This window comes from Capronia coronata (assembly GCF_000585585.1).
Source record: "Capronia coronata CBS 617.96 chromosome Unknown acBCG-supercont1.1, whole genome shotgun sequence".
In the NCBI taxonomy this organism is placed as follows: Eukaryota; Fungi; Ascomycota; class Eurotiomycetes; order Chaetothyriales; family Herpotrichiellaceae; genus Capronia; species Capronia coronata.
Window position 1 is genome coordinate 4,023,262 of NW_006912893.1, and position 23,033 is coordinate 4,046,294.

General features: G+C 53.2%; 9 protein-coding genes across 9 annotated transcripts; 1 reads left to right on the plus strand and 8 right to left on the minus strand.

The window, feature by feature from the left end:
- Nucleotides 1-519: 519 nt before the first annotated feature.
- Nucleotides 520-3,202, minus strand: A1O1_01430 (uncharacterized protein; the record flags this gene model as incomplete). The annotated part of the gene is made up of 5 exons (XM_007722343.1): nt 520-1,570; nt 1,619-1,743; nt 1,795-1,845; nt 1,904-2,026; nt 2,084-3,202. The coding sequence occupies 5 exons, from the start codon at nt 3,200-3,202 to the stop codon at nt 520-522; spliced, it is 2,469 nt and encodes an 822-aa protein (XP_007720533.1).
- Nucleotides 3,203-4,466: 1,264 nt separating this feature from the next.
- Nucleotides 4,467-5,504, minus strand: A1O1_01431 (uncharacterized protein; the record flags this gene model as incomplete). Its single annotated transcript, XM_007722344.1, has 3 exons — nt 4,467-4,961; nt 5,018-5,154; nt 5,243-5,504. The coding sequence occupies 3 exons, from the start codon at nt 5,502-5,504 to the stop codon at nt 4,467-4,469; spliced, it is 894 nt and encodes a 297-aa protein (XP_007720534.1).
- Nucleotides 5,505-6,039: 535 nt separating this feature from the next.
- On the minus strand, nt 6,040-6,525 carry A1O1_01432 (uncharacterized protein; the record flags this gene model as incomplete). The annotated part of the gene is made up of 1 exon (XM_007722345.1): nt 6,040-6,525. The coding sequence occupies one exon, from the start codon at nt 6,523-6,525 to the stop codon at nt 6,040-6,042; it is 486 nt and encodes a 161-aa protein (XP_007720535.1).
- Nucleotides 6,526-7,621: 1,096 nt separating this feature from the next.
- On the minus strand, nt 7,622-10,429 carry A1O1_01433 (uncharacterized protein; the record flags this gene model as incomplete). Its single annotated transcript, XM_007722346.1, has 1 exon — nt 7,622-10,429. The coding sequence occupies one exon, from the start codon at nt 10,427-10,429 to the stop codon at nt 7,622-7,624; it is 2,808 nt and encodes a 935-aa protein (XP_007720536.1).
- An 812-nt stretch (nt 10,430-11,241) lies between these two features.
- On the minus strand, nt 11,242-15,767 carry A1O1_01434 (uncharacterized protein; the record flags this gene model as incomplete). Its single annotated transcript, XM_007722347.1, has 3 exons — nt 11,242-12,487; nt 12,538-13,077; nt 13,129-15,767. 3 exons carry the CDS (start codon nt 15,765-15,767, stop codon nt 11,242-11,244), a joined length of 4,425 nt encoding a protein of 1,474 aa, XP_007720537.1.
- A 598-nt stretch (nt 15,768-16,365) lies between these two features.
- On the minus strand, nt 16,366-17,640 carry A1O1_01435 (uncharacterized protein; the record flags this gene model as incomplete). Its single annotated transcript, XM_007722348.1, has 4 exons — nt 16,366-16,554; nt 16,610-16,719; nt 16,768-17,207; nt 17,321-17,640. 4 exons carry the CDS (start codon nt 17,638-17,640, stop codon nt 16,366-16,368), a joined length of 1,059 nt encoding a protein of 352 aa, XP_007720538.1.
- Nucleotides 17,641-18,828: 1,188 nt separating this feature from the next.
- Nucleotides 18,829-19,887, plus strand: A1O1_01436 (uncharacterized protein; the record flags this gene model as incomplete). The annotated part of the gene is made up of 1 exon (XM_007722349.1): nt 18,829-19,887. One exon carries the CDS (start codon nt 18,829-18,831, stop codon nt 19,885-19,887), a length of 1,059 nt encoding a protein of 352 aa, XP_007720539.1.
- A 280-nt stretch (nt 19,888-20,167) lies between these two features.
- A1O1_01437 (U6 snRNA-associated Sm-like protein LSm5) lies at nt 20,168-20,894 on the minus strand (the record flags this gene model as incomplete). The annotated part of the gene is made up of 6 exons (XM_007722350.1): nt 20,168-20,209; nt 20,336-20,399; nt 20,482-20,509; nt 20,593-20,631; nt 20,756-20,812; nt 20,870-20,894. 6 exons carry the CDS (start codon nt 20,892-20,894, stop codon nt 20,168-20,170), a joined length of 255 nt encoding a protein of 84 aa, XP_007720540.1.
- Nucleotides 20,895-21,603: 709 nt separating this feature from the next.
- On the minus strand, nt 21,604-22,788 carry A1O1_01438 (uncharacterized protein; the record flags this gene model as incomplete). The annotated part of the gene is made up of 1 exon (XM_007722351.1): nt 21,604-22,788. The coding sequence occupies one exon, from the start codon at nt 22,786-22,788 to the stop codon at nt 21,604-21,606; it is 1,185 nt and encodes a 394-aa protein (XP_007720541.1).
- Between the last annotated feature and the right edge of the window lie 245 nt (nt 22,789-23,033).

Consider the following 23,033-nt stretch of genomic DNA (forward strand, 5'->3'; position numbering starts at 1 on the left):
AAGTCAAAGTTTTGGACGCTCTCCTATCCACAGGTAGAAGTCCCTCGATCAAGGTGGGACAGTCTCCGGGTCCCCTATGTGGAGAGGGTCTCCAAAGTCGAGACTAGAGATGAGATGGAACCACAATCTGCCAAACATTGCAAAGGCAGCACGTTCCACTTCCCATCAAGCCCATATCAATTTCCTCGAGATCGAACAGTCCTCATGTGCCATAGAGGGCATAAATCGTCGTAGGACATACAAATACACTGGGGTATATACTTATATATTCTGGACTCCGAACGTGCATTCAAGGTACCTTCATGTACAATAGTAGACGCCCAAACTTTTGCAGTCACGAGGGTCCATCCCAGGTTGCCACCGTGTCTGAGGTTAAAGTCTTCCTCCTGTCCCAGAGTTTGCACTGGCACCAAGGGTGCCTGCTGGGTGACAGTCTCTTTGCCGTGGCATGGCTGCTTGCCACAACTTCCCGGGGCGAAGCTAGTTGGATGGCCGTGAGCTGGCGAGTATTCAGTGACTTCACTCAATCACACAATCACTCATCGTCCTCAATAACTGTGAATAGATCGAGCCACTATACTTGCCGATATCGTCCAGTAGGTGCACATAGTTTAGCAGTATCTTCCTGGCAGTGACACCACCAGGACTCAGAGCCTCTCCAGAGAAAGATATCGGCCCACCTTGGCGTATGAAGTTGCGTGCTGCGTAGCCTGATCCTGATGGACTTGAACAGGTCGTTCCGGGACTCCCTGGCGCAGTCTGGGTTGGGCTGCCAATTCCCTCTGCTCCAACCACTGTCCAGTCAACGTCTTGGAGAAGCTCGAATGCCGGACTATCATGGTGATCGGTTTCGTGCTTGAACACGAAGAGATACATGCTGAGGAGGAGGGCCGATTGGAACAGCAGCAGATCTGGCCTTGCGATGTTCCACTCGCTGAATCGTGATGAAGATAAGATGTCAAATATTTGTGCTGCGTGCAATACAGCTCTTCGGGCTCTAGGTGTCTCGGACCACCTGGTAACGGCATGCATCGCAACTTGAGCCGTATCAATGCCCTCCCGGCCAGCGGCAGTCTCCAAAAGACTCAGATCTGTGGTGAGAGCGATGCAAACGTTGTTCCATGCAAATGCGGTCACTCGGTGCCGCTGTCGGAATAACTTGGCGTACCGTGATGGCAACAGCAGAAGAGACGCAATGATGCCATTGGCCTTGCCGTCGGCGAACAAGGTCTCCTCATGGCTGCAAATGCGGGCTCTGTGGTCTGGAGTATGCCACTTGTGGCGAATGGCGACTGTCTGCAGGTACAGCGCAACCAGTAAGGTCTCCATCGACATGTGAGTGAGGGTGGCAGGTGGATTTGCATGGAACATGTGTACCCGCATCCGTGGCATCATCAGCTGGGCTCCGTGTTGTCCTGCTTGGAGAAGGAGAAAACGGTTGGAGCTTGGAGCATCGAAAAGGGCGGCCTCGCATGGTAGATGAAGGTCGACTTTGTCAATGTCTACCATCCCCGGGCCACCCATGATGCGGGCATATGCCAGATCCATCCACAGAAGGCAGGAAATCATACTGCGTTCTTATGAGCCATTGGATCTCTTCCTTGCCAAAAGAACTCACCGCTTGATGGACTCTGCACGACACCAGGCTTTCCACGAAACCTCTTGCTCATCCGGGGTCGCTTGCAATTGTAGGATGAGGTCATCGCTACAAGATGCAGCAAAAAGACCATGTCTCTCGGCGACCTGGGTGTCACGAATAAGTCCAGATCCACTCCATCCTGGAGCGATACTTACATGAAGCATTTGGATGGTGAGCCCATGCGCCTGGGATTCATCGAGCTCTTCCTTGTGGCGTCGGTCAGCTAAGTCCAGTCTTGATCATCCGGGATAAGTTCAGAAATACCAAGTGACCCAAGGCAAGATATACGACCAGTAAAGTCGTAGCTATTGCCACCAGAAGCTCCCATGGCTTACACCGATCCACCGTCTTCGTCGTTAGATCATTACGACAGAAATGCATCAGTCTCTAAACGATTGTTAGCATTGGTATCAAGATATCAACACGAGAAAAGAGAGGGGTTACATTGTAGTATCGGAGAACAAAGCTTTTGGAGCGTTCCGGATGCAGGCTCGAAAGCCCAAGCAGGCAGACTGCCAGCAATAGAGGCTCTGGGACGGACGTTGCGTCAAAGGTAGCCTTGTGTAAAAACGGCAAATGCGAACAGTGGAAGAACAATTCCAGGCTTGCATTGAGAATTTCCTTCGTCGGGAATCCATCTGCTGAGGACCATGGTAATGTACTTCCTGACCCAGCTTCGGAACTTGAGGCACGCGGTGCAGACTGAGGTGTGAGCTTAGCCAGATCTTCGTGGTAAAAGTTCTTGTCGAGCTCATTGCAGAAATCGGTCATCCTCCCTCTGCTTTCGTCGTCGAGATGCCATTGAGAGTTTAGATCACTTTGGGACAGTGACTCTGGGCAGCTTTGCTGAGAAGTCTTGGCCCTTGAGAAGATATTGTCCGCTTCATACTGCACGACAACATGCCACATTGATCGTACCATCTGCATGCCGGACGCCGGTCGTCGATCATACCACAGCTGGCGCATGCGCTGCACTTGATGACCCGAAAAAAGGACTTCTGGTTTATCACATGATCTCTCAACTTGCCTGTCCTGGGGGTGAGGAGTATACGACGAGGGTGGCTGAGGGGTTGCAAAGTCCAAAAGATCCAGTACGCCGGGAGTCAGATAGCCGTAGGTACCAAAGTCCGTGTCGAGCATGAAGTTTGCATTGTACTTATCCACGCCGGAGACCTGAGATGGCAAAGACAAGCCATTGGGAGAATGCACGGCGGAGCTCCGAACAGCGGACGGGTCCCATCCAGGCAATGACGGTTGCCCCCGAGACACATCCTCTGTGGGGTGAGATAGCAGTGGCCCTGGATGATGTATTTTCTGCCAAAGTGGTGCTTGAGAACTCGACATCGACCCCGTAGTTTGGTTCGATGGCTCATCTACTACAATGGTGACCGTGTCCCCATCTTCTGCAGCATCGCTGCCGTGTGTCTCGACGTTGCTGCCTAATTCGGACAAAGGCTCACCTCGGCCAATTGTGCTCAAGTCATGGTCGGCGTGTGGGAATGTTGAAGATCGCCTGATGTTTTGTTGCTGAACCATCGGATGATGGTGCTCATCCGCCGGCATGATGAAGACTTGCTCCTGGTTTGGCGCAGGGAAGGTCTGGTTGCTGAAGGTGAAAGAGTCCATCTGAATTTGTTGAGTGGCCTCACCATGCTCATCCCCGGCGCCCGGCCCTGAATGGATTCGTCCAGTGTTGCCATGGGCGCCGTTCGAGAAGGGTTTCTGATAAATGTTGTCGTGGGGATGTGTCTGGATATGGCGAGCAAGGACATCACTTGATCATTCCAGGTCAGAAGTTGAGATGACATAAAACGTTGATCTGTAGCACCAAAGGGACGCAGTCAAGAAAAAGCTGGGAGGCAAACCTTCGGCCATATCTCCTGTCGCATCTGGTACACTTGAACGGTCGTTCTCCAGTATCTGCAGCATCAGTCAAATGTTAGCCAGAACCAGAACGAGAACGAGGGTGCAGGCGTCCATTGAGTTTGCACAGCATTTTCCTCTCCATTCTCCAGGGGGCATACGTGATCTTTCATGGCGCTTGAGATGCTCCTCCTTAGTGAATGTGCGACCGCAGAATGCGCACTGCCTCTCCTTGTCCTTGGCCCGTAGGCGTCTTCCATGACCAGACATCAGGTTCAGACTAGCCACTGTTGGGAGAAGCGAGATGGCTAATAGAGAGGATAGGGGTTTCGTGGTCGTAACTCAAGGACAGTCTGAGAAGAGTCTGTAGGAGCGCAGGAACTTTGGGGTGATCATCATCTGATGTGGAAGCCCAGATAGCTCGCGCAAAGCGTTGAAGTGATGGAAATCTTCCAAAGTCAAGGTAGATGGAACAGATTGTCCGACGTGCCGGAGTCTAAGAAGGATACAAACCCATGTTCGAACATGTTGGCAATAGGTGCAATGACAGGCAGGTAGTAGTAGTAGTAGTAGTAGTAGTAGTAGTAGTAGTAGTAGTAGTAGTTGTGGTGGTGAAGGTCATCTCCATATTCACTCCATATTAACTCCATATTCGCTGGGGTTCGCGGGTCAAAAGTCGGGGTATTAGGGTATTGACAACGAGTCTACAGGAATGCGGGGGTTTCCTGCCGAGGAGCTCAAAATCAAGATCAAGCTCAAGTTCAAGTTCAAGTTCACCACTGGCAGTAGATGGATCTTGAATGGATTCGAGGTGTTTGCCTTCCTCGATCTCGATATACGTGGATGAGAGGCCGATATCCCAGTCCTGCCTCTCATCCAATACCTGTCACTACGACTGCACTACACTTCAAGACTCGAGGGCGTTTCGAGACACACTCATACTGTCTGATTGCCTAGACCTCCATCAGAGGACTCCCCTGATCTCGTCGTGGACGATGCGGTTCAGACAAGCACCCAGATGCTCGATTTTCACCTCGACTACATCGCCGTCCTGTAACCATTTCGGCTGCGCCATACCCAGAGCCACTCCATCAGGCGTCCCGGTCATGATGACGGTACCCTTTTGCAACGTCGAGCCCTGGCTCAGAAAGCTGATGATTGCAGCAACGTTGAACAGGAGGTCATTTGTGTTGGAATCCTGGCGGACCTCCCCATTGACCCAGGTCTGCAATCTCAGATGATCCGCAGCCCCCACGACGGAGGGGGAGACCAGCATCGGCCCCAGCGGCGCAAACGTGTCAAAGGACTTTGCAAAAGACCACTGTGGCACAGTTCCGGCATAGGCGGGATCCCGTTGCCAGGTCCTCGCCGAGACATCATTCGAAGACGCATATCCGGCGACGTGGGAGATGGCATCCTCCGTCGAGATGTTTCTCCCCGACTTCCCAATGACAACAGCCTGGTGAACGGTTAGTCGCCCGAATGTCTGGTCCTTTGGTCTTGCTCTTCACGTACAAGCTCGCCCTCGTAGTCGAGATTCTTGTTCTGCGCAATGCACGGGACTCGAATGTCGGCATTGAATGCTGCTATGGCCGGCGCAGGCTTCATGAACAAGGAAGGATATGGGGGTGCTTTACGACCACTTTCAGTAACTGCCATCAGTCAGTCAGGGTGACGGATGACAAGGCTGCTTGGTGGTGCTCTCTGGAGCCGGTGAGCCACGATCCCGCGGCGACTTACTATGTTTGACATAGTTGAGACCTATACATTTGAAGACACTCACGTCTTCCTCAGTGAGCACCCCGAGAAGACGGTCGACCCTTGTCCTCTCATTCGTCCGGGTCAGTGCAAAAGGATCATTGCCGGAGAGCCTGATGGCATATAGTTGACGCCGATTCACCAGCGTAATCAGGTCGTCGTCGCTTTTGTCGATGCATGGATCCCCAAAAGTCGTGTTTCCAGACTCCTCAACGAATCTAATCAGCCTTGACCACACCATCATGTCCCTGGCGACCAAGAGACTTTTGCAGAATCGCCAATGTCCCGTCTGTCCCACGTTACAAGATATGCCTACTCTGTACCTACATTAGGTACTACAGCGATACCGTCTTTGGGCATTTGATCTCGTGCCAAACTCGCGTCCTTTTTCCCCACATTCGGTTCACTCCACGAGGAGTGGAATGGGGTGTGATGGGGCATGGGGCATGGAGCATGGGGCATGGAGCATGGAGCATGGATCGTGGGTCGCAGAAACGACGTTCTTCAGCGGTAAGGGTTTCACCCACCTTGCTGACAATCCCTCGGTCCCGAACCCGAACCCTGATCCCTGACAATGGAACTCTTACTCGACCTCCGCACCTGGATAAATCATACTCGCCGGTGCCATTGACCCCTCACCACTGGCACGCCATATCCACATGTCGTCAGTTGTCTCGGTGTTAGGTATCGGATCCCCATGCTAGAAGAGCGAGGTAGGGACTCGGCTTCCAGGATACCTATTATCTAGTATCCGGCACCCTTCCACGGGTCTAATCCTTTCAATTGCCCAATGCAAACAAAGCACCCAAGTCCGTCCGTAGCTCTTTCCCGCCCACGACAGGAGCCTTGGCCGGTAGCATGATGCAAAGTAACCGAGCCCATTCGTCGCCTTGATTGTCCCAGCCATGCATAGTAGCCTGTTGGACGACGATTCCACCTGGGTCTACTTTTGTCCTCGACCCGTCGTCCAAGTTCAGCACCACGGTTCCCCGTTGGACAATGATATAGTCCAAAGAGATGGAACGGTGGAGAGCCCCAGTGCTCCGTGGCGGAACGTCGACGACTCGGAAAATCGAACCTCCACTGACAAACCCGGCCTCGACATCACCTTTGTCGTCCGACGAGGCCACGTCCGCGGGACTGCTGTCGCTGGACCATATTTGCGCCGACCCAACCCCGTGTGGTAGGATTTGGGAGATGATTTGAGTGTCGCGGCTGATGATCGCCTCTCCTTTTTCATTGTGAGAGGTCACAATTCGGCGCATGCTTGGAAGAGGAGATGTCATTGTATTTTCTTTGTACAGGTACAGGTACCCAGAGACCAGATCAAGTTCGCTGTGTCCACAGATCGCTTCGTTCGGTTGGTTTGATATACTTGTAGCTAAATAAATACTTGAGAGATCGTGATATATGTGAATGACGTTGATCGCGACGAGTTTATGGCCCATCAATGTGGGGAAGCTGTCATGGCGGGCGCCGGAGTCCCCAGAATGATAGTATAGTGTGGAGAGTGTCGGAGGTGATTGAAAAAGACCGAAGGATAGCGAAGGATATTGAAGGGTGAGCAAGGATTGTGAAGATGGTTATGAGCAAAGAACAATGAAGAATCGGGAAGGATTGTAGTGGTACTGGTAGGGAATCAACTCAAATGAAATACTAATAACTGTATACCAGCACCGTTTTCCTTTTGCCTTTTTGGAAAGAAAAGAAAGACTCGATCTAGATAGAGTCTGTTTACACGAAACAGTCATTACCCACAGGTTTGATCCTACAATCTCTCCTCCAAGCGAAGCGAAGCGGTGCCATTGTATCTCCTTGGAAAGCCATGCTTAGGACTGTGTCACCTCATCGGCAAGACAGTGACCACTGTCATGGTACGTCTTCTTTGTTGGAAACCGGACGCACGAACAGATCGAAAGTGGAAAGTAATAGACCAGAGAGTGAGCATTTGAAAGTTGGGCATTAAACACATTCTGGATAAGATCAAAGATCAATCTGAAGACCATCCCATCCCATCCCATTCCAATCACCATGACCATGACCATCACGAATGGACACAGCTGACAGACTCCACTGGGGTATTTATTCAAAGCGTTGCCTCCCACTGCATTGATTCCTCTCCCCTATTCTCACGGCATCCAAGGTCGAGGAATCACGTTCAGGATTGGATCGTCAGCAGAATCACAATCACAATGACAACGACAAGTGATGAACACATCCAAATCCTTTCTTTTTTCCTTTCGTTGCACCCAGACCAAACACACGCCGCAACAAATCGCCATCATCATCAGGTAAGGTGCCTAGATCTCGAAAGTTCCGTCCAAGTTCTTTCTCCTGTTCTCTCTCTCTCTCTCTCTCTCTCTATTCGCCCTCGTATTCCTCTCCCACACTTGGATCTCGGAACACCTTGATGTCCTGCATCGCCTTCTCACCATCCCGCTCGACCTCCAAAACCAACCCCTTCTCGTTGGCCAGATGGAGCAGACAGATGAAGCAGTATGAGGTACTGATATCCTTCATCTGCTGATCCGGGTAGACGTATTTCAGGTCGCGCATCACGTCGGTGAATGTGAGCTGTTGGGTCTGCTCAGGGGCATTCGCATCATTCTTGTCGGTTGAGGTCAGGTTGTGGTGTTCGTCCACCATAGCTCCCGCTTCGCCAGCATCAGGAGCGGCATCATCAGCATCCACATCCATCATATCGATATCGACATCTTCGTTGACCACGGGAGCAGGGGAATCTCCAGCCTCTTGCCGTTCGGTCCTCCCCCCGAACCGGTCATCCTTGCTGAAGACATTGATGGCCATCAATTTCTGACTCATGCCTTTCCACATGTTCTCTTTGAGTCGACGAACGTCCACTTTCTTCGCGCTCCGCGCGTAATTGACGTATTCCGGCCTCAATCTCCGGCCGCCCTGCGTCACGAGCTGGGACCCGAAACTGCCTGGGAGCAAGTCATTCTGGCTTTGTGGGGGCGGCAGCAGCATCTGCGGGTTCATCGGCTGCTGGTTCGGATCCTGCGAACCGATGCCATCAACTTCACCATCGATTTGTCCAAGAAGATCAGGTGGCGGCTGTTGATGTCCTTCAGGCTGAGGGCTGAGCATCTCCCTCGCGTCCATGAATGCTTGGGCGCCATCATCGTCCGCTCCTCCCGCCCCTCCGCCGTTGACGTCGTCGTCATCATCATCATCGTCAATGGGCAAAGGTCCGTCAAAGAAGGGCATTTGATCGTCATCGGCGAAGAAATTGGCATCGTAGTCACCTTGCCGTCCCTCACCTTCGCCGTCTTCGTCGTCATCTTCTCCGTTATCCTTGACCATACCAAATCGGTTTCTCGCGCCAAAGCCCTCGTCGATGACGCCCATGCCACCCTTCCGTCTTCCGACTCGACACTTCGGCTTCGTCCACAGCCGCATCAACTTTCTCGGATCGACCACCTCATCATCTTTGTCGAGCAGATTCCTCCCTTTCGTCCTCCATTGGGCTTTGGGCAGGCTGATCTGCGAGTTAAGCACCGCAGGTGCTTCAAGCAGTTCCTGCAAGCTCTCCGACGTGGGTCCAAGGAAGTCAATTTCGAACGGTTCCTTTTCTTTCCTCTGTCGGGTCGGCGCACTCGTCTCCCCTTGTTGAGCCTTCTGGATCTTTTGCATTCGCCAGTTCTCCAGGGTCATGAACGCTGTTTTGCCTTTGGCTCGCGAATTGAATGCTTTGTCGAAATACGCCATGATCGACTCGTGCTCCGCGTCTTCCTGATATTTGTGCTGCAGTGCTAGAGCATACCCGTCGGCATTGTCTCCTTCGATAAGGTTATCGTCGACATCTTCAGCCCGTGCAAGCCGTGTCTGCGCATCAACGGCGGCATCTTTGGCCCAAGCTTCGCCTCCTTCGCCGAAGCCAACATTGTCTGCGACATCGAAGCCCCCAAGAAGACCACCATCGTCGTCGTCATCGTCGAAGCCCATGGCATTACTCCCGTCGAGGAAGATGCCAGTCTGGTCGGAAAGATTGAGGTTCGGGTTACTCGTCGAGTGCTGAGGCGTTGCCGCCCCGGCCCCCTTTTTCTGTTCTCGCCAGTCGTCCGGGGCTTTGAGGAAAGGGATGCTCAGATCTCCCGACGTGTCACCAAGCGTGAACATTTTCATGGAGGGACAGATATCCTGGGAATCCAAGATGCCTAGATCTGGAAAGAATTTGGCAGCGAGGGCTACCAAATCGATATCTTCGTCTTGGTCGCCTTCGGCATTCTCCTCTTCTTTTGCCTCTTCTGTGGTTGTCTTTGCCCTTGTCTCCGGCACTTCGGTGGCATCGTCATCGTCGTCCTGATTTTCACTGTGTTCTTCAGAATGGTGTTGCTCCTTTTCCGCCGAAAGAGTCGCGTCACCGGCATCGTCACTGCTGTCAAAGACGATACGTCCATCGGAGTCGATGGACAAATGATTCAGCAAAAGACCCTTAGCCCCTCCCTCATCGAAATCCGCCGACGCTTTCTTGAACAACGGATCTACTGCAAACTCCAATTCGAGCTTCTTGCCCTGGAACGAAGCAAAGCTGGGCGCAAGAGTAGCTTCGTGACTTCTGACCGGTCTCTTCTTGGCTTTTTTCGTCCCCTCCCCGTCTTCTCCTTCTTCGCCATCTTCATCGCCGTCTTCTTCCTCCTCATCATCGGCGCCGTCGCCCTTTTTTCTCCTCTTCCCATCTCCATCTGCCAATCCACTGAGCAATCGACCCGTTTCCGTAGCGACACTGTCGACTCTGCTCGTGTAGATCTTGACACAGCCATCGAGCGTACAACTCGCCTTTTGGAAATTGACTCCATCGCCCTCCTTCAACAGACTCATATCATGGAAGTAGTCGATCAGGGCAAAATTCCACGAGTTCGCCGCGTTGATCTTGTTGTCCGTCGCCATCTTCATCCACTCCTCAAAATTCGCCAGAATCGGCACGCATTTCGGCCGCACTATACTCCCAGGCACGATGTCGCTTTCTCGCCCGTGATGGCGGAGTTGTTGCTGTGTCGGCAGTCTCTTATTGTGCATCATACCCGCCCCCGATGTTCGCGGTGTGCGCGGCGACTCTGACATGTTCCTACTGTTGCCGTTGGTGTTCGTAGATCTTCGTTGATTGATCTTGCGGATGGGGCTCGCCGCGGCGCGGATTTCGTTCATATGGATTTCTTGGAGTGCTTGTCGCGAGTGCAAGCGTGCCACCTTTTCGCCACGGTCATCATTGAGCGCGAGTCTGTTTGTGAATCCGAGAGGTTAGCTTTAATCGATCCCAGCACCCTTTGGTATTTGTCATGGGTTGCGCGAACGAGTCACCGATACCACCACTGTATGAAGTGAGCGCTGTTGGAGCGCAGTCTTGGTGGCTCGTCGCATTCAAATTCCTTCAATATCAATTTGGATAGCGCATGTTAAACACTCACTTCACTGGCGACGACTTGTTCTTTTCGCGCGCCATATTCATCACAACACCCGCCCGGCCTGGTCGGCCGGTGGACTGCCCTGCGACACGAGGCATCGTTGAAGTCTGTCTCTCAATACCCTCAGAAGGGAACTTTGTCGTGTCTTCCTCAAGTAGCAACAGCCAAGGTCAGCTATTATCGATGACGGCGCCTGCAATGCATCTGTAACGGTTGGATTGCTGTGCAAGGGTCTTCGTCGTCTACGGAACAGATGTTGTGGTTCAATGACTTGTATTTACTTTCTGTCCAGAAAGGGTTTAGTTGATCTTTCGGCACCACGCCAAGTCACGTGCTCGGCTGCCCGCATCTTCCAGTCTCCAGAGCTGCACCACGCACGGCCAGCGTTGATCAGATATTTCATTTTGTTATGCCACCGTCTACTATCTCATGTGTTGAGATACCATATATTTGGACCAATAAATGGACAGTTGTAGGGATGGCCAGTTCAATCTGATATTCGGCACCGTTATGTCAATATACATACCATGCTGCCCGTCTACCAAACACCAATGTTCAATTCAAAACCCTCCCCGCTATAGAACTTGTGCTACGATCATTCGTTTGAGCATGGCGTAGTCCCTTCCCTTTCTTGATCTCGCCCAAAAGTGACCCGATAGCCGGGGCTGCGGCAGCCGGGCCGGGCATGGGAGGAGGTGGGGGTGGACCTCCAGGAGCAGCAGTATCGGGAAATGGTGGAGGCGGAGGAGGTGCGCTGAAGGCTCCAGATTCAGGGACGGGCGGCGGCGGCGGAGGCGCGCTTGGTGCCCCGAATCCAGGAGCTGGTGGGGGAGGCGGAGGAGGCGCACTCGCTTCCTCAAATGACCCTGGAATCGTAGGCGGAGGAGAAGGTTCGGCCGGAGCATCACTGCTCGGTAATGGTGGCGGAGGTGGAGCGGAATCGGTAGACAAAGGAGCTAGGGCTGGGGCTGGAGCTGGTTCTTGAACCGGTGTATCAGGCTTGCTGTCCATGGCTGAAAGAGGTCTCGGCGGCGCCATCGTACCAAAAAGAATGGAGGCCAAGTGCTTCGCTGATCCGCTGGCCGGAGGCTCGTCTTCATCGCTAGAGTCCCCTTTATTGGAGCCAGCTGCTGACCACTCATCCTCTTCGGGACGACGCCGGGACAGCAGCTTACCCGTAAAGTTGGGTATGAGCGGGCTCGCAGCCTCTTGTTGCGCCATCCTGTGGAACGGATTTGTTGACGGCAGATCGACTGGCGCTGCCGGCGGGGCCTCGGGAGGTGAGAATGGTTGAGTTTGCGGCACAGGAGGTGGGGAGAATACTGGTGGCGCATTTTCCGAAGACTGAGTCCGCTTTTTGAAGTATGGGTTCCTCGATTCTTCAGCAGGCGGGCTAGAAAGAGGAGTCGCCTCGTAACCACTGCTGGTAGAAGGCGCTGCTGGCGGAGCTGCTGGTGGAGGTGAAGAGATTGTGCTGGGAAGAACCTGACTCGTGGCCGGTGTACTCTCCTGAGGTGTGATCTGCTCCGGACCTTCGTCATCATCAGAGGATGACTCGCCCAGATTCTCGAGCTGGAGCTGGAGTTGTCGTTCCCGTTCGCGAGCCGCTTCAAGCTCGGCTCGCTGAGCTGCGAGCCTGGCTTCTTTCTCCTTGGCCTCTTTTTCGGCCGCCTTCTTTCGGGCCTTCTCCTCCTGTTTCTTGATCTTGCCGGCCTTGACTTGCTCCTCGAGAGCACGCAGACGAGCCTGAGCAGCTTCACGTTCCTTCTCGAGCTCGTCCTCGCCCTCTTTGGTTTGAGTCCTAGGTCTCTTGTCAGTATGTCCTGCAGTGGTAGGATTGTATTTACTAACTCAAGTCGTTCACGCTCCTGTTGTTGAATCTCCTGCTGGGCCCGAATCTGTGCGGCTGCCTCTTCTTCCGCCTTGGCACGAGCTGCCTCCTCGGCGGCTTTGCGGTCCGATGTCTCGGAGCTGTCCTGTCGCGTCTTTCTGGTGGGTGGTGGAGGGGGTGCCTTGACGGCCTTGGGACTGGGAGGTGCCACTCCTTCATTGGCCAATCTCTGCTGTCTCTCGGCCTCGCGCTTTGCGTCCTCGGCCTCTGCCTTTCGCAACCGCTCCGCTCTTTCTTGTTTCTCTCGCTCCTGTCGTTGTTGCAACGTTTCACCGCTTTCGCCTGCTGGTTTGAGACCAGCTGCCGCCATCCTTTCCTGGATACGCCGCAAGGCCTTTTCCTTTGCTGAGGCGATACGGTCCTGGTGCGATAGGCTGGGTGTGACGGAAGACGACGAATTGGTGGTTGTCGGCGCAGGTCGAGAAGGTAGATCTCCATTTGCGGGCTTCGACTCTTCACGGACATGGTCCAAAGACGGTTGTCGGACGGAGCGTGATTGCCTAAGATATGTTAGCACCAAATCCTTACTCAGGGACGACGGAACGCCATACTCCTCTTTGCGGACTCTAGCAGTCCTACTGCTTCGTTGGAGATCATAGATGAGCTCCTTGATTTCATCTTCCACGCCCAAAGCTTCTTCCCACCGTCTTCGTTCATGCTCCTGGCTTGCACTTTCACCTTGCTCGCGCAGGCCATCCTCAAGACTCGAAACAAAATCCTTGACACTATCCTCCACATCTCGAGTCATGGCTTCGTGCCGTTCTTGATCGGACCTGATCTTGGATGATTCTTGTTCAAGACGTCTTTGCGCAGCTCCCTCATCATCAGCTGCGGGGACCGGTCGTCCTGCCAGCTCGGCAGCTCGGGCCTGCATCCTGGCCCTCGCACGTGCTTTGATGCGGTCAGCCTCCGTCACCGCACCGCCGGGACCAGTCCCAACAATGTTCGACGTGCTGTTCGGATGAGCTTTGGCATCTTTCAGCCGGAATAGCTGTAACTTAGCCTCCGCAATGCTCTTCTCAACTTTTCGAACATTTGATGCCAACATAGGTAGACGATCTTGATATCGCTGTAACTCTCGACGCATGGCTCTCCTCTCGGCACCAGTGTCCGATCCAACCAGATCAGATTTAGGATGAGTGTCAATGTCATCTTGCACACGGCGAATCTGTCGGAAGAGGTCTTCTGCTTCTCTCCTGTCTCTCCGGTCCAAAACATCTTCATCCTCTGCCTGTCTTTCGTCTTCAAAGTCTGTAGCCTCCAAAAGAATCTTCTTCTCGCGGATCTTCTTCCGGATCTGGTCGGGGGTCATGTCATCGTACGACTCGGTGACCTCGGACGATTGCGCAGGGGATGGAGTACGTCCCCCGGCTCCAAGGCGGCGCCGTGCACTAGAACGGTATCCAATATCGTCATCATTGTTGCGGAAGACTGTGGCGTCTTTGCGGCCGAAGCCAGGAGAGCTCGACGCGCTGCGGAATGAGTGATTTTTGAGGTAGCTTACCCCAGTCCTTTGCGGTTGCAAGAAGGCCCCCGATGATTTCCTGGCCTCAGCATCGTGTGACAGAAGCGACTTGACTGTATTGATTGACTCATTGATGAACCGGGTTGACGGAGGGATCAACTCAGGTGGCAGTCTCGTAGGAACAGGATAACCATTCAGCTTGCGGTAGATGAGATGCATAGCTACAGCAAACTCATCCATGTTCAGGCGGCCTTTGTTGCTGGGGTCTGCCAGCGTCCAAATGCGTTCGAGATCAGACCGCTCAAGTCCACTCTGGCCCATGATCTCAATCGCGACATCGCCAGAGATAAAGCCTCTACCCAAACCATCCCAGGCGCGAAACAGTTCGTCGTAGATCTTCTTTTCCTCCTTGGTGATGGCCCAGGCAACTTTGGCGCTGCCGGCTAAGCCTTGCGTGGTGAACCCGCCCTCTCGGCCAGACTGAGGCATGAGTTGCCGTTGTAGTGCCTCAATATTCGGTAAGCCTCCGGCGGGTGTGTTTATGAAACCCCATTGACCAGGTATACCGGTAGGCTGTGCCTGCAAAGGTCCGGTCTGCTGAGGCGACATATTGTTTGCGAACCCTGTTGGCATGGGCGGCAGAGGCGGACGAGGGCCAGTATAACCTGTAGGCTGAGGATTGTTCATGAAGCCTGTCGGTTGCATTTGCATTGCCTGAGAAGGCCCAGGAAACCCCGTCGGTTGCGCCTGTAGACCAGGTTGGAAGCCCGTTGCCTGGTTATAGAATCCAGTTGGCTGGGAAGTGAGCTGCGTCAATAGCTGCTGGTTTGAGGGCTGCTTCGGTTGTGGTGCTTGAGGCGCAGGAGGCGAGACAGCATTCTGCCTCAGAGGTGCGTCGAAGTCTGGCACGTTGGTACGAGGCGGTGGAAGAGGCTTCTCGTCGGGCACGCCAAATGAGATTATGTCAACCATGCTTGATACCTCGTTCCTGATCTTCTCTGGTAGGATGGACGGCAGCTCCTTTCCAGTCAACCTCAGGTTGCACAGGTACATGGCCAACGCGAACTCCGGGAACAGGAGTTGCCCCGACTTCGTGGTATCTGACAAGATCCATATCCGCGACAAGTCGCTACCCGGCAGTTTCGACCTCAGCAGTAGATCCCTAGCTTTTTCTCCATCCAAAGCTTGACTATCTCCGACGGCAGACTTGAAAAGTTGCTCAAATTTGGCCTGGTCTGTGGCCGTGATGAACGACAGCCGAATATTAGGGATCTTGCTCGACCTTTTGCCTGCGCCTCTGTTCGACGAAGCTGCGGTAGAGGTACCGGTGTTGAAAGATTGTGCAATCTGCGAGGAGGTCTGATGAGGTCGGAGCGGCGCAGCTGTGGGCTGTGGTTGTATCTGGGGAGTAGCTTGAAACGACGGCTGCTGCTGGAAAGGTGGCGCCTGGGGAAACTGCGGCTGCTGGGGTTGGTTCTGGGCAGGATATCCTGTAAACTGAGGTTGCTGAGCAGGAGCCTGAAAGTTTTGCTGTTGTCCATATGCTGGAAAGCCAGTCTGTTGTACTTGCAACTGTCCAGGGAAACCGGTAGGCTGCGGAGCGAAGGGCGTCTGCTGTTGAGGAGCTTGGGTAAAGGGCCCGAACGATTGCTGTTGTCCAAAGCCTGCGGGACCTGGACGGCCAGTGTTCGTGCCGCCCAAGAAAGAATTTGAGGACGAATACATGACGGGCAAAAGACGCAGAGAACGCAATGAAAGGCGAAAGAAATGCAACAATTTGAAGTGAGACGAATTGAGGCCGCTGCAGTTCAGGTTCAGTTTCAAATTGCTGATTGCAGTGACGCGGACCCGATGGCTGATACCTCTCCTCTGGATTACTACTGCTCCGACGTGCTAATACGGGGGCTGGCACTGCACTCAGCTGCAGGTGAGATGATTGCGTCTTGGCAATTGTTAAAGCAGCGACATGGTTTTGCTGCGTCGAGCCACGAGGCTATGAGACAGCCTTGCCATGTCCCCATCAACCTGACTCGCCGATGGGATGGGTGACAGATCAACGTGAAGTAAGGGTTCGACGAGATATACTACGGCAGCACAGGGAGGATACAATAAGAAGGACCGTTTTGTGGAAAAAGCATTTTCTTTCGGGGGTGCAAGGCCCTCCCGCCTGACGCCACTAATAAATGCAATTGTTAAAGGTGATGGGTTCGAGCCTCTTGCTCCCAGAGAACGCCATCACGCCAGACCCTCGCTAATGGTACAGGGTATCATCCATTCCATGATCATGATCGTCATGAACTGGCATCCAGAACATGGGCCCCAATCAGGCGCCATTGTTCTGTGCCGCGCTGCCAACCATCTTTCTCAACTCGTACTCGCGGGTGAAGTTGGTCTTGAGGGTTTCGAAGTCACGAATGATCTCACTGCTTGACGCAACGAGCGCTTCCTTCGGTGAAATCTCCCCATCAGTCTGCACGCGAAGCTCGAATCGGGCGAAAAGAGGATGTGGGACCTAAAGCAAATCAGCATATTTCACCAGGCGATATGGGTCTTTCTGGGCAACTTACTCGGTAGGCGGCGAAGAGGACATGGCTGTTCTTCAGGAGCTTGTCCACCAGCAAGCCACCAAGAGTGTGGTCTTCTTTGTTGAAGACGAAAATCTCGGTGTTTGGAGTACCTGAGACATTGGTCAGCAAGGAGCAACGACGAAATCGAGACCACTTACGGGTGTCGATTTTTAGCTCAATTCGCTTCTCGCCAGGTCCAAGAAGGAAAGCCTCGGTACTATTATGGAAAAAGATGTCAGTCAATGCTGTTACCAAGGTACGCTGCACAGATAGAAGAAGCAATGGGCTGAGGCCAGGAGCAGGAGTATAGCCAGATGTGCAGTCGGCTGGCCGGTGGAATGGGTGCAGTAATCTTGCGGTTGCGCACCGATCAGGAATACGTTCACCACGTGTCCCATGCTGTTGAGCTCTAGCATCGTCCTGGTGATCGCCGTGGTCGTCCTGCTGCGGGTGGTCCTGGTTGTTGGTATTCTCTGGTTCGTTGTTGCCTCCACCGGATCCGGGTGCCTTGCTGGAAGTGGGGGTTTCTTTGATCAGAGGGACATTCTTGGCGTATGCGACCTTCAGGGCCTCAATGGCTTTGGCCAAGGCAGCCTCACTGGAAAGACTCAAGTTAGTGAGGCGAAAGGACATTGTATTGATGCAGTTACATCAAATCCAGCATGTCAAAAGACACACTGGAATGTATGCAACCAGGAAGACTTAACGTACCGTGGGTTCATTCCGGCATTGGTGTTGTTCGCAGCTGCGCCACGAGATTCGGAGTCGGTGGAACGCGCTTTGCCCTTGATGTCTTGGCCAGTAGAAAAGCGTCTCGGAGTACCCGGAGGAGTGGTGCTGAAAGGGACCGGGCGTCGGAAGAGCGCGTTGGAGAAGGCACGGTTTCCTGGTGGGCTTCCTGGTGGAGTGGTACTGGCAGGAATCTCAGGATATCCACTGTTGAGGACCCGACCACGGAATGGCATTGCTGGAGGACTACCAGGAGGAGTGGTGCTCGGACGCATGGGCGCCGTCTCTGCTGCATCCGCCATGGCTCCTGAGACTTTGCTCTGATAGAATGATGTTCGAGTTTGATGATGGTTGAGAGAGAGAAGATGTGTAGAATGATGGGGGATGTTGGCTGTTGACAAGTCGAAGCGGTGGTATATAGATCGACTTCCAGCAGCGCCCTCGAATGCCAAGCTTGTAGATTGGCTGGGGTCTGGCAGAACTCAGCCACTCAGAGTGAGCAGCAGTGAGAACGCAGAAGATTCCGGCAGTGACATCGTCGGCGCACAATCCTGGATGGCCAGAAGGCCCGGCAGCGGGAAGATTGTTCAGGTGACCGGCAGCGGGTGTGGCCTTTTATCTTTTCTTCCATCCTCCTACTCTGTCTGCACATCTTGACTACTCCTCTCCGACCGGAAGATGACATGGAACAACAAAGACAACTCAAACTTTGGTACATACCGATCTGGTGCATTCATCTTGTCAGATCTCAGAGAGAAAGAATCGAGGCAGAGAAAGCGACGGCTTTGCTTGGCTCAAAGAATGCCAGGCGGCGATGAGACTGATGTTTCAAGGATGACTGTCGCGATGAGGAAGTGGATGAAGTGGATGATGAAGTGAGAAGTTGAAGAAGTCGCGATGGTGCGAAAACAACAAGGTTAAGTTTAATGCTAACGTCTACAACTTGAAGTGAAGGTTGGAGGTGAAGCCTCGCTGGATGTCGCCAAGAGATATCTTTTCACGAAGGAAGGTTTGCCGACAGTACCTTGTCGGTGTGGCGGTGCAGGTTGTGGCGTCTGTGGCACAAGCAAACGACAGTGACAACATACCGATGGAGAAAACGACCCATCCGAGGCATTATCCCACCGAGTCTCCCAGCTCGCATTGTCCTCCACAATGCCAGTCATTCCCAAGCCATCCGGATCTGTGGAACTGACTATTCGTGCGAGCCTACGATCGAGAGGTCCTCGTCGTATTCGGACCCATCACTGACGCACAGAACCCGGCCTCCCTATGACTCTGATCGGTAGGGAAGATCGAATTGAACTCCGCGGAGAACCACCTGATGGGAATGAGACCAAGACCCAACGCTTACTAAACAGCTAGTTGTTATTGAATCACATATTTCGAAGACTTGAGACCTCACTCGACTACAGCTCCGGAGCGAGACTGAGATCTATCTTACTTCCAGCTATTTCTATTGCTGCCGCATTGCTAGCATCACCAAAAGAATGGCGCCGAATAGCCTCCACAAGGACTATCCATGGACTTCGCCCAACGCGCCCTTAGTGGTCTCAGCGCCCATGATGAAGATCACTATGGGCCGTCTAGCAGTGACCGTCTCTGCGGCCGGCGGCTTCGGTTTCCTCGCTGGAGGATTTGACCTCTCCCCACTTTCGAAGGACCTCGCCGAAGCCGCCGAGTATGCGAACTCTCAAAACGTGCCGCTTCACAACGGCGTGCTGCCCATCGGTGTCGGCTTTCAGAACTGGGGCAGCGATGTGCGAATGGCAGTGGAAGCCCTCCAAAACCATCCCGTGGCTGCCGTGTGGTTCTTCGCGCCCAAGCAGTTGAGCGATCTGATCGACTGGGCCAAGACGATTCGTGCCTTCAGCGAGGGCAAAACCAAGATCTGGGTCCAAGTTGGTACGGTAGCTGAAGCCATCGAGGTTGCGAAGACCACGAAACCAGATGTCTTGGTGATGCAAGGATCTGATTCTGGGGGCCATGGCCTTGCGCAGCGAGCGGGTCTTCTGACTTTGCTGCCCGAGACCGTGGATGCCCTAGCCGCCGAAGATATTGATATCCCAGTCATTGCAGCCGGCGGTATCGTCGACGGTCGAGGAATTGCGGCAGCTCTGACGCTCGGTGCTCAAGGCGTAGCTCTGGGGACCAGGTTCCTTGCGGCTCAGGAGGCGGTTATCTCCAAAGGCTATCAGAATGAAGTGCTACGAGTTACTGATGGCGGCACAAACACCGTGACCACGACCATATATGATGTGGTCAGAGGCATCCATGGCTGGCCCAAGGCCTACAATGGCCGGGGAGTCGTGAATAGGACGTACCTTGATGCAGTGCATGGGATGTCGGAACAAGAGAATGTAGAACGCTACAAGGAGACTGTAGACCAGGGTGATGCTGGATGGGGGCCAGAGGGAAGAATGACCACGTATGCAGGCACGGGAATTGGATTGATCAAAGTAGTGATGCCTGCCGGGGAAATTGTGAGACAGGTACGGCGGGAGGCTATTGAAGTTCTACAAAGGTCGACAGCGCTGTACCCAAAATAAATGTACAGATATTCGAACCAGCCACAGAAGTTGTAACTTGCAATCTGCTTTTTCCTCTCAATTGCACAATTGGCATAGAGGTATGGCTTGGTATGGCCACTGTGGACAGCCGTCTGCGGCATTTGCGGTATGCTGTAACCTGTTCGTCGGCCGCTGCCATCTTCCATATCGATGGCGGCGAGTCGACCGTTTCACCCGCATGATCGGCCCAAAGTATTCCACCCGAGGATCACTGTTGTTCCCGTTTCTTGCCAGAACACAACGCAATATGGCGCCCACGTCACGATGATGGCGGCACTGGCCCTTCACCGCCGGGTATCAACTGTTCAAGAACCAAGAAATCAGCTCCCATGTTTTCCAGACAGCAGCACCGCCGTCAAGGAAATAAGGGCATCTCCGTCGGGTCGACACCAAGCAATGAGATAGGACTGCAGGATAGTGCACTCACCATGCAAATGTTATTGCCGTTGAGCAGGATCTTAGGTAATTTCGTTTGCGCGCCCGTGTAGTCACTGATTCGGACCCGGTCAGTCAGCCAGACTCTCCTCTAGCCACCAACGTGGCCGATCTCAAGAACGCAAATGGTGCACTTACAATTCGATCACATCTTCCAAGACCATGTCTGGACAGCCATATCAGCATTTCTCTCCGCTGGGGTCTCATGCCATTGAATCAATAACAACGCCATGCCATGGTCAAACTTACTGACGTAGTCATCGAAGCCCAGTAACGTGCCGGCGAACTCTGCGGTCTGATATCAGTAGAAGCCCAACGAATGAAGACGCTTTCGTGCAAGTAACACGCGTGCGCTCGGCACACACGACCAGTGGCGAGGGAGATTGGGGAAATAGTATTGGAAGTACTGTACCTTTGTCGCCTTTCATCACAACCCAGATCCTCGAGCCGACGCATTTGTCGATCAATTCTGCACCGTCTGTCAGCCTGGGGCGTCAGTCTATCCTGCGCCTGCGTCACCACCAACCTAATGGTAAAAGTGTTGATGCCATTGCGAAGTGAGAACCAAACGAGATGCGGAAGAAGTTGATGTGCGATCGGGTTGAACGTTTCTGCGCTGTACCAGCGGCGCGTGTCCCTGTTTAATCGAGGAGGAGACTTTCTAGAAGGGAAGCGTATCCGGCGATCAGCGTACCAGGGATGTAAGATGGTTAATTGTTTGTCGTCAAATGGCTCAATGTCCATTCGGAAAACTGACGAACGAAATTACGTAGAAAGTCCCCTGCTCCACCGAACATCAACCACGGTGGCGCAGATACAGGGAGACGCTGACATCTGCATAGAATGCGAAGGCCACATGCGGGATGTACGTATCTATTGCTATCATGCTTGATCCCATACGCAATGCTTAATGCTGGCGAACAGTAATGGCAAGAAAGAAGTATCGCGAAGATGAGACGTTCGTCACTGTTTTCGGTCGGATCTCGGTTCATCAACAATTTATCATGGAGAGAATCAATATATACTCAGCTAGATATCGCATTGCAACATAAAATAATGGAGCAATAATAACAGTCGGAATAATCTGCGTGTTACCATGATTCATCGTTAGATACGGCCTTTGTGAATTGAAATACCCAGCTCCAGCCAACGCCATGCTACTCCCATAACCCGTGTGATCGTGAATGATAATTATACTCGCATCAATAGAGTTCAATCCATCCTGGAGCGGTTTTCCTGCTTCTGCCGCCACGACCAACGCTAGAGTTCATCATTCAAGCTCTCATTATATTTGCCTCTAGACCAATCCCACGGATCTCCTCCTGGAACGCAAAGCCCCAGCCTCCAAAAATAGTCCCGATGTGCAAAGAAAAGCTCCCACAGCTTATAACGTCGGCCGAGTTCCCAAAGAGCCTTGACATCGAGATTTCTGGGGTTCCCTTCGCCAAGGTCGTCACGGACTTGATCGGTAGAAACGCTTCCGGCGATACACGCGGGATCCTCGTCGCCGGAACAATGCCGGAGATCGGCTGGGGCTGCCGGTAGTGAGGGCTTTGAGATGTATATCTCTCCACCATGCATTCGGTATCCCCATTCTTCCAACGGTAACAGCGGAACAGGATCATCGACATGCGTGACTCGGCGGTATAGTGATTCTTCGGGATCGGTCGTATTCAGCTTGAACCGTTTGTCGATGAACCGATTCAGAGCCAGGTTGCCGATCCGAGGCTCCCCAAACGTTGTAACGTGAGGAGTCCAACCCCGAGCTTGGAATTCCAGAGCAGCCAGAGCAGCCACGGCACCTCCCAGAGAATGACCAACCAAGACCAGTTCGTAGTCTGGATTCTCGTTCAGCGCCTTTTCCACATGTGGCACGATGGTGCATCGAGTGTTCTGCCAGGATGTCATGAAGCCAGCGTGGACCGTACAGTTCGGACACTCGACTTCCAGATTACTTCTCTTTCCCAGTTGTGAGACTAACTGCGGCAACACAGGGCGCTTGTCATTGTACGGCTCGACAGACGTGCAGACGGAATCGTTGTCGCTGTCGGAAGGAAAAGGGGCGTATTCGGCAGGGTTCGTGGACAGATCGGCAATCGTATTCGCAATGGAGTAGGTTCCACGGAAGGCAACAATGACGCGTTTCGCAAACGGAGGATGCGACACGGCGACGTAGCCGCATGAATCAGAGAGCAGCGGCCCAGTATTCCACGTAGTGACGAGTTCAAACCCTTCGAAGTCGCTGCATCGGCTGAGACACTTAAAGGGCTTCTGGATGCCTGTGGTGCCGACGCAGTAGGATATGTCCACGATCCGAGCAAGTTCTTCGAGGGATTCAAAGGTTCGCCGAGATATTGCTCGTTCGCTCGCCCGCCAGCGGGGCGGAATCGCACTCGCCACAACTGTCCATGACCACAACCATATGACGGCACAAAAGAAGAGCATCGGAGTCGAATATTAAGCCGGAGGAGGGGAGGAGAAAATCATCGCCCGATGATCGCAGGGGTTTAAGGATAGATTCGAGACAATGGGACAAGAAGTATGGGGAGAGGCGGAGGTTTGACGTCGAAGACTCGGAGACAATGACAGAATCCCCAAGATTTTTAAAACTTCGACGGGGATTAGGAGTCACCTGATATTACATCATCAAAGCTCAACTTGTCTTGCCTGCACGGACAGTAACCGGTCTG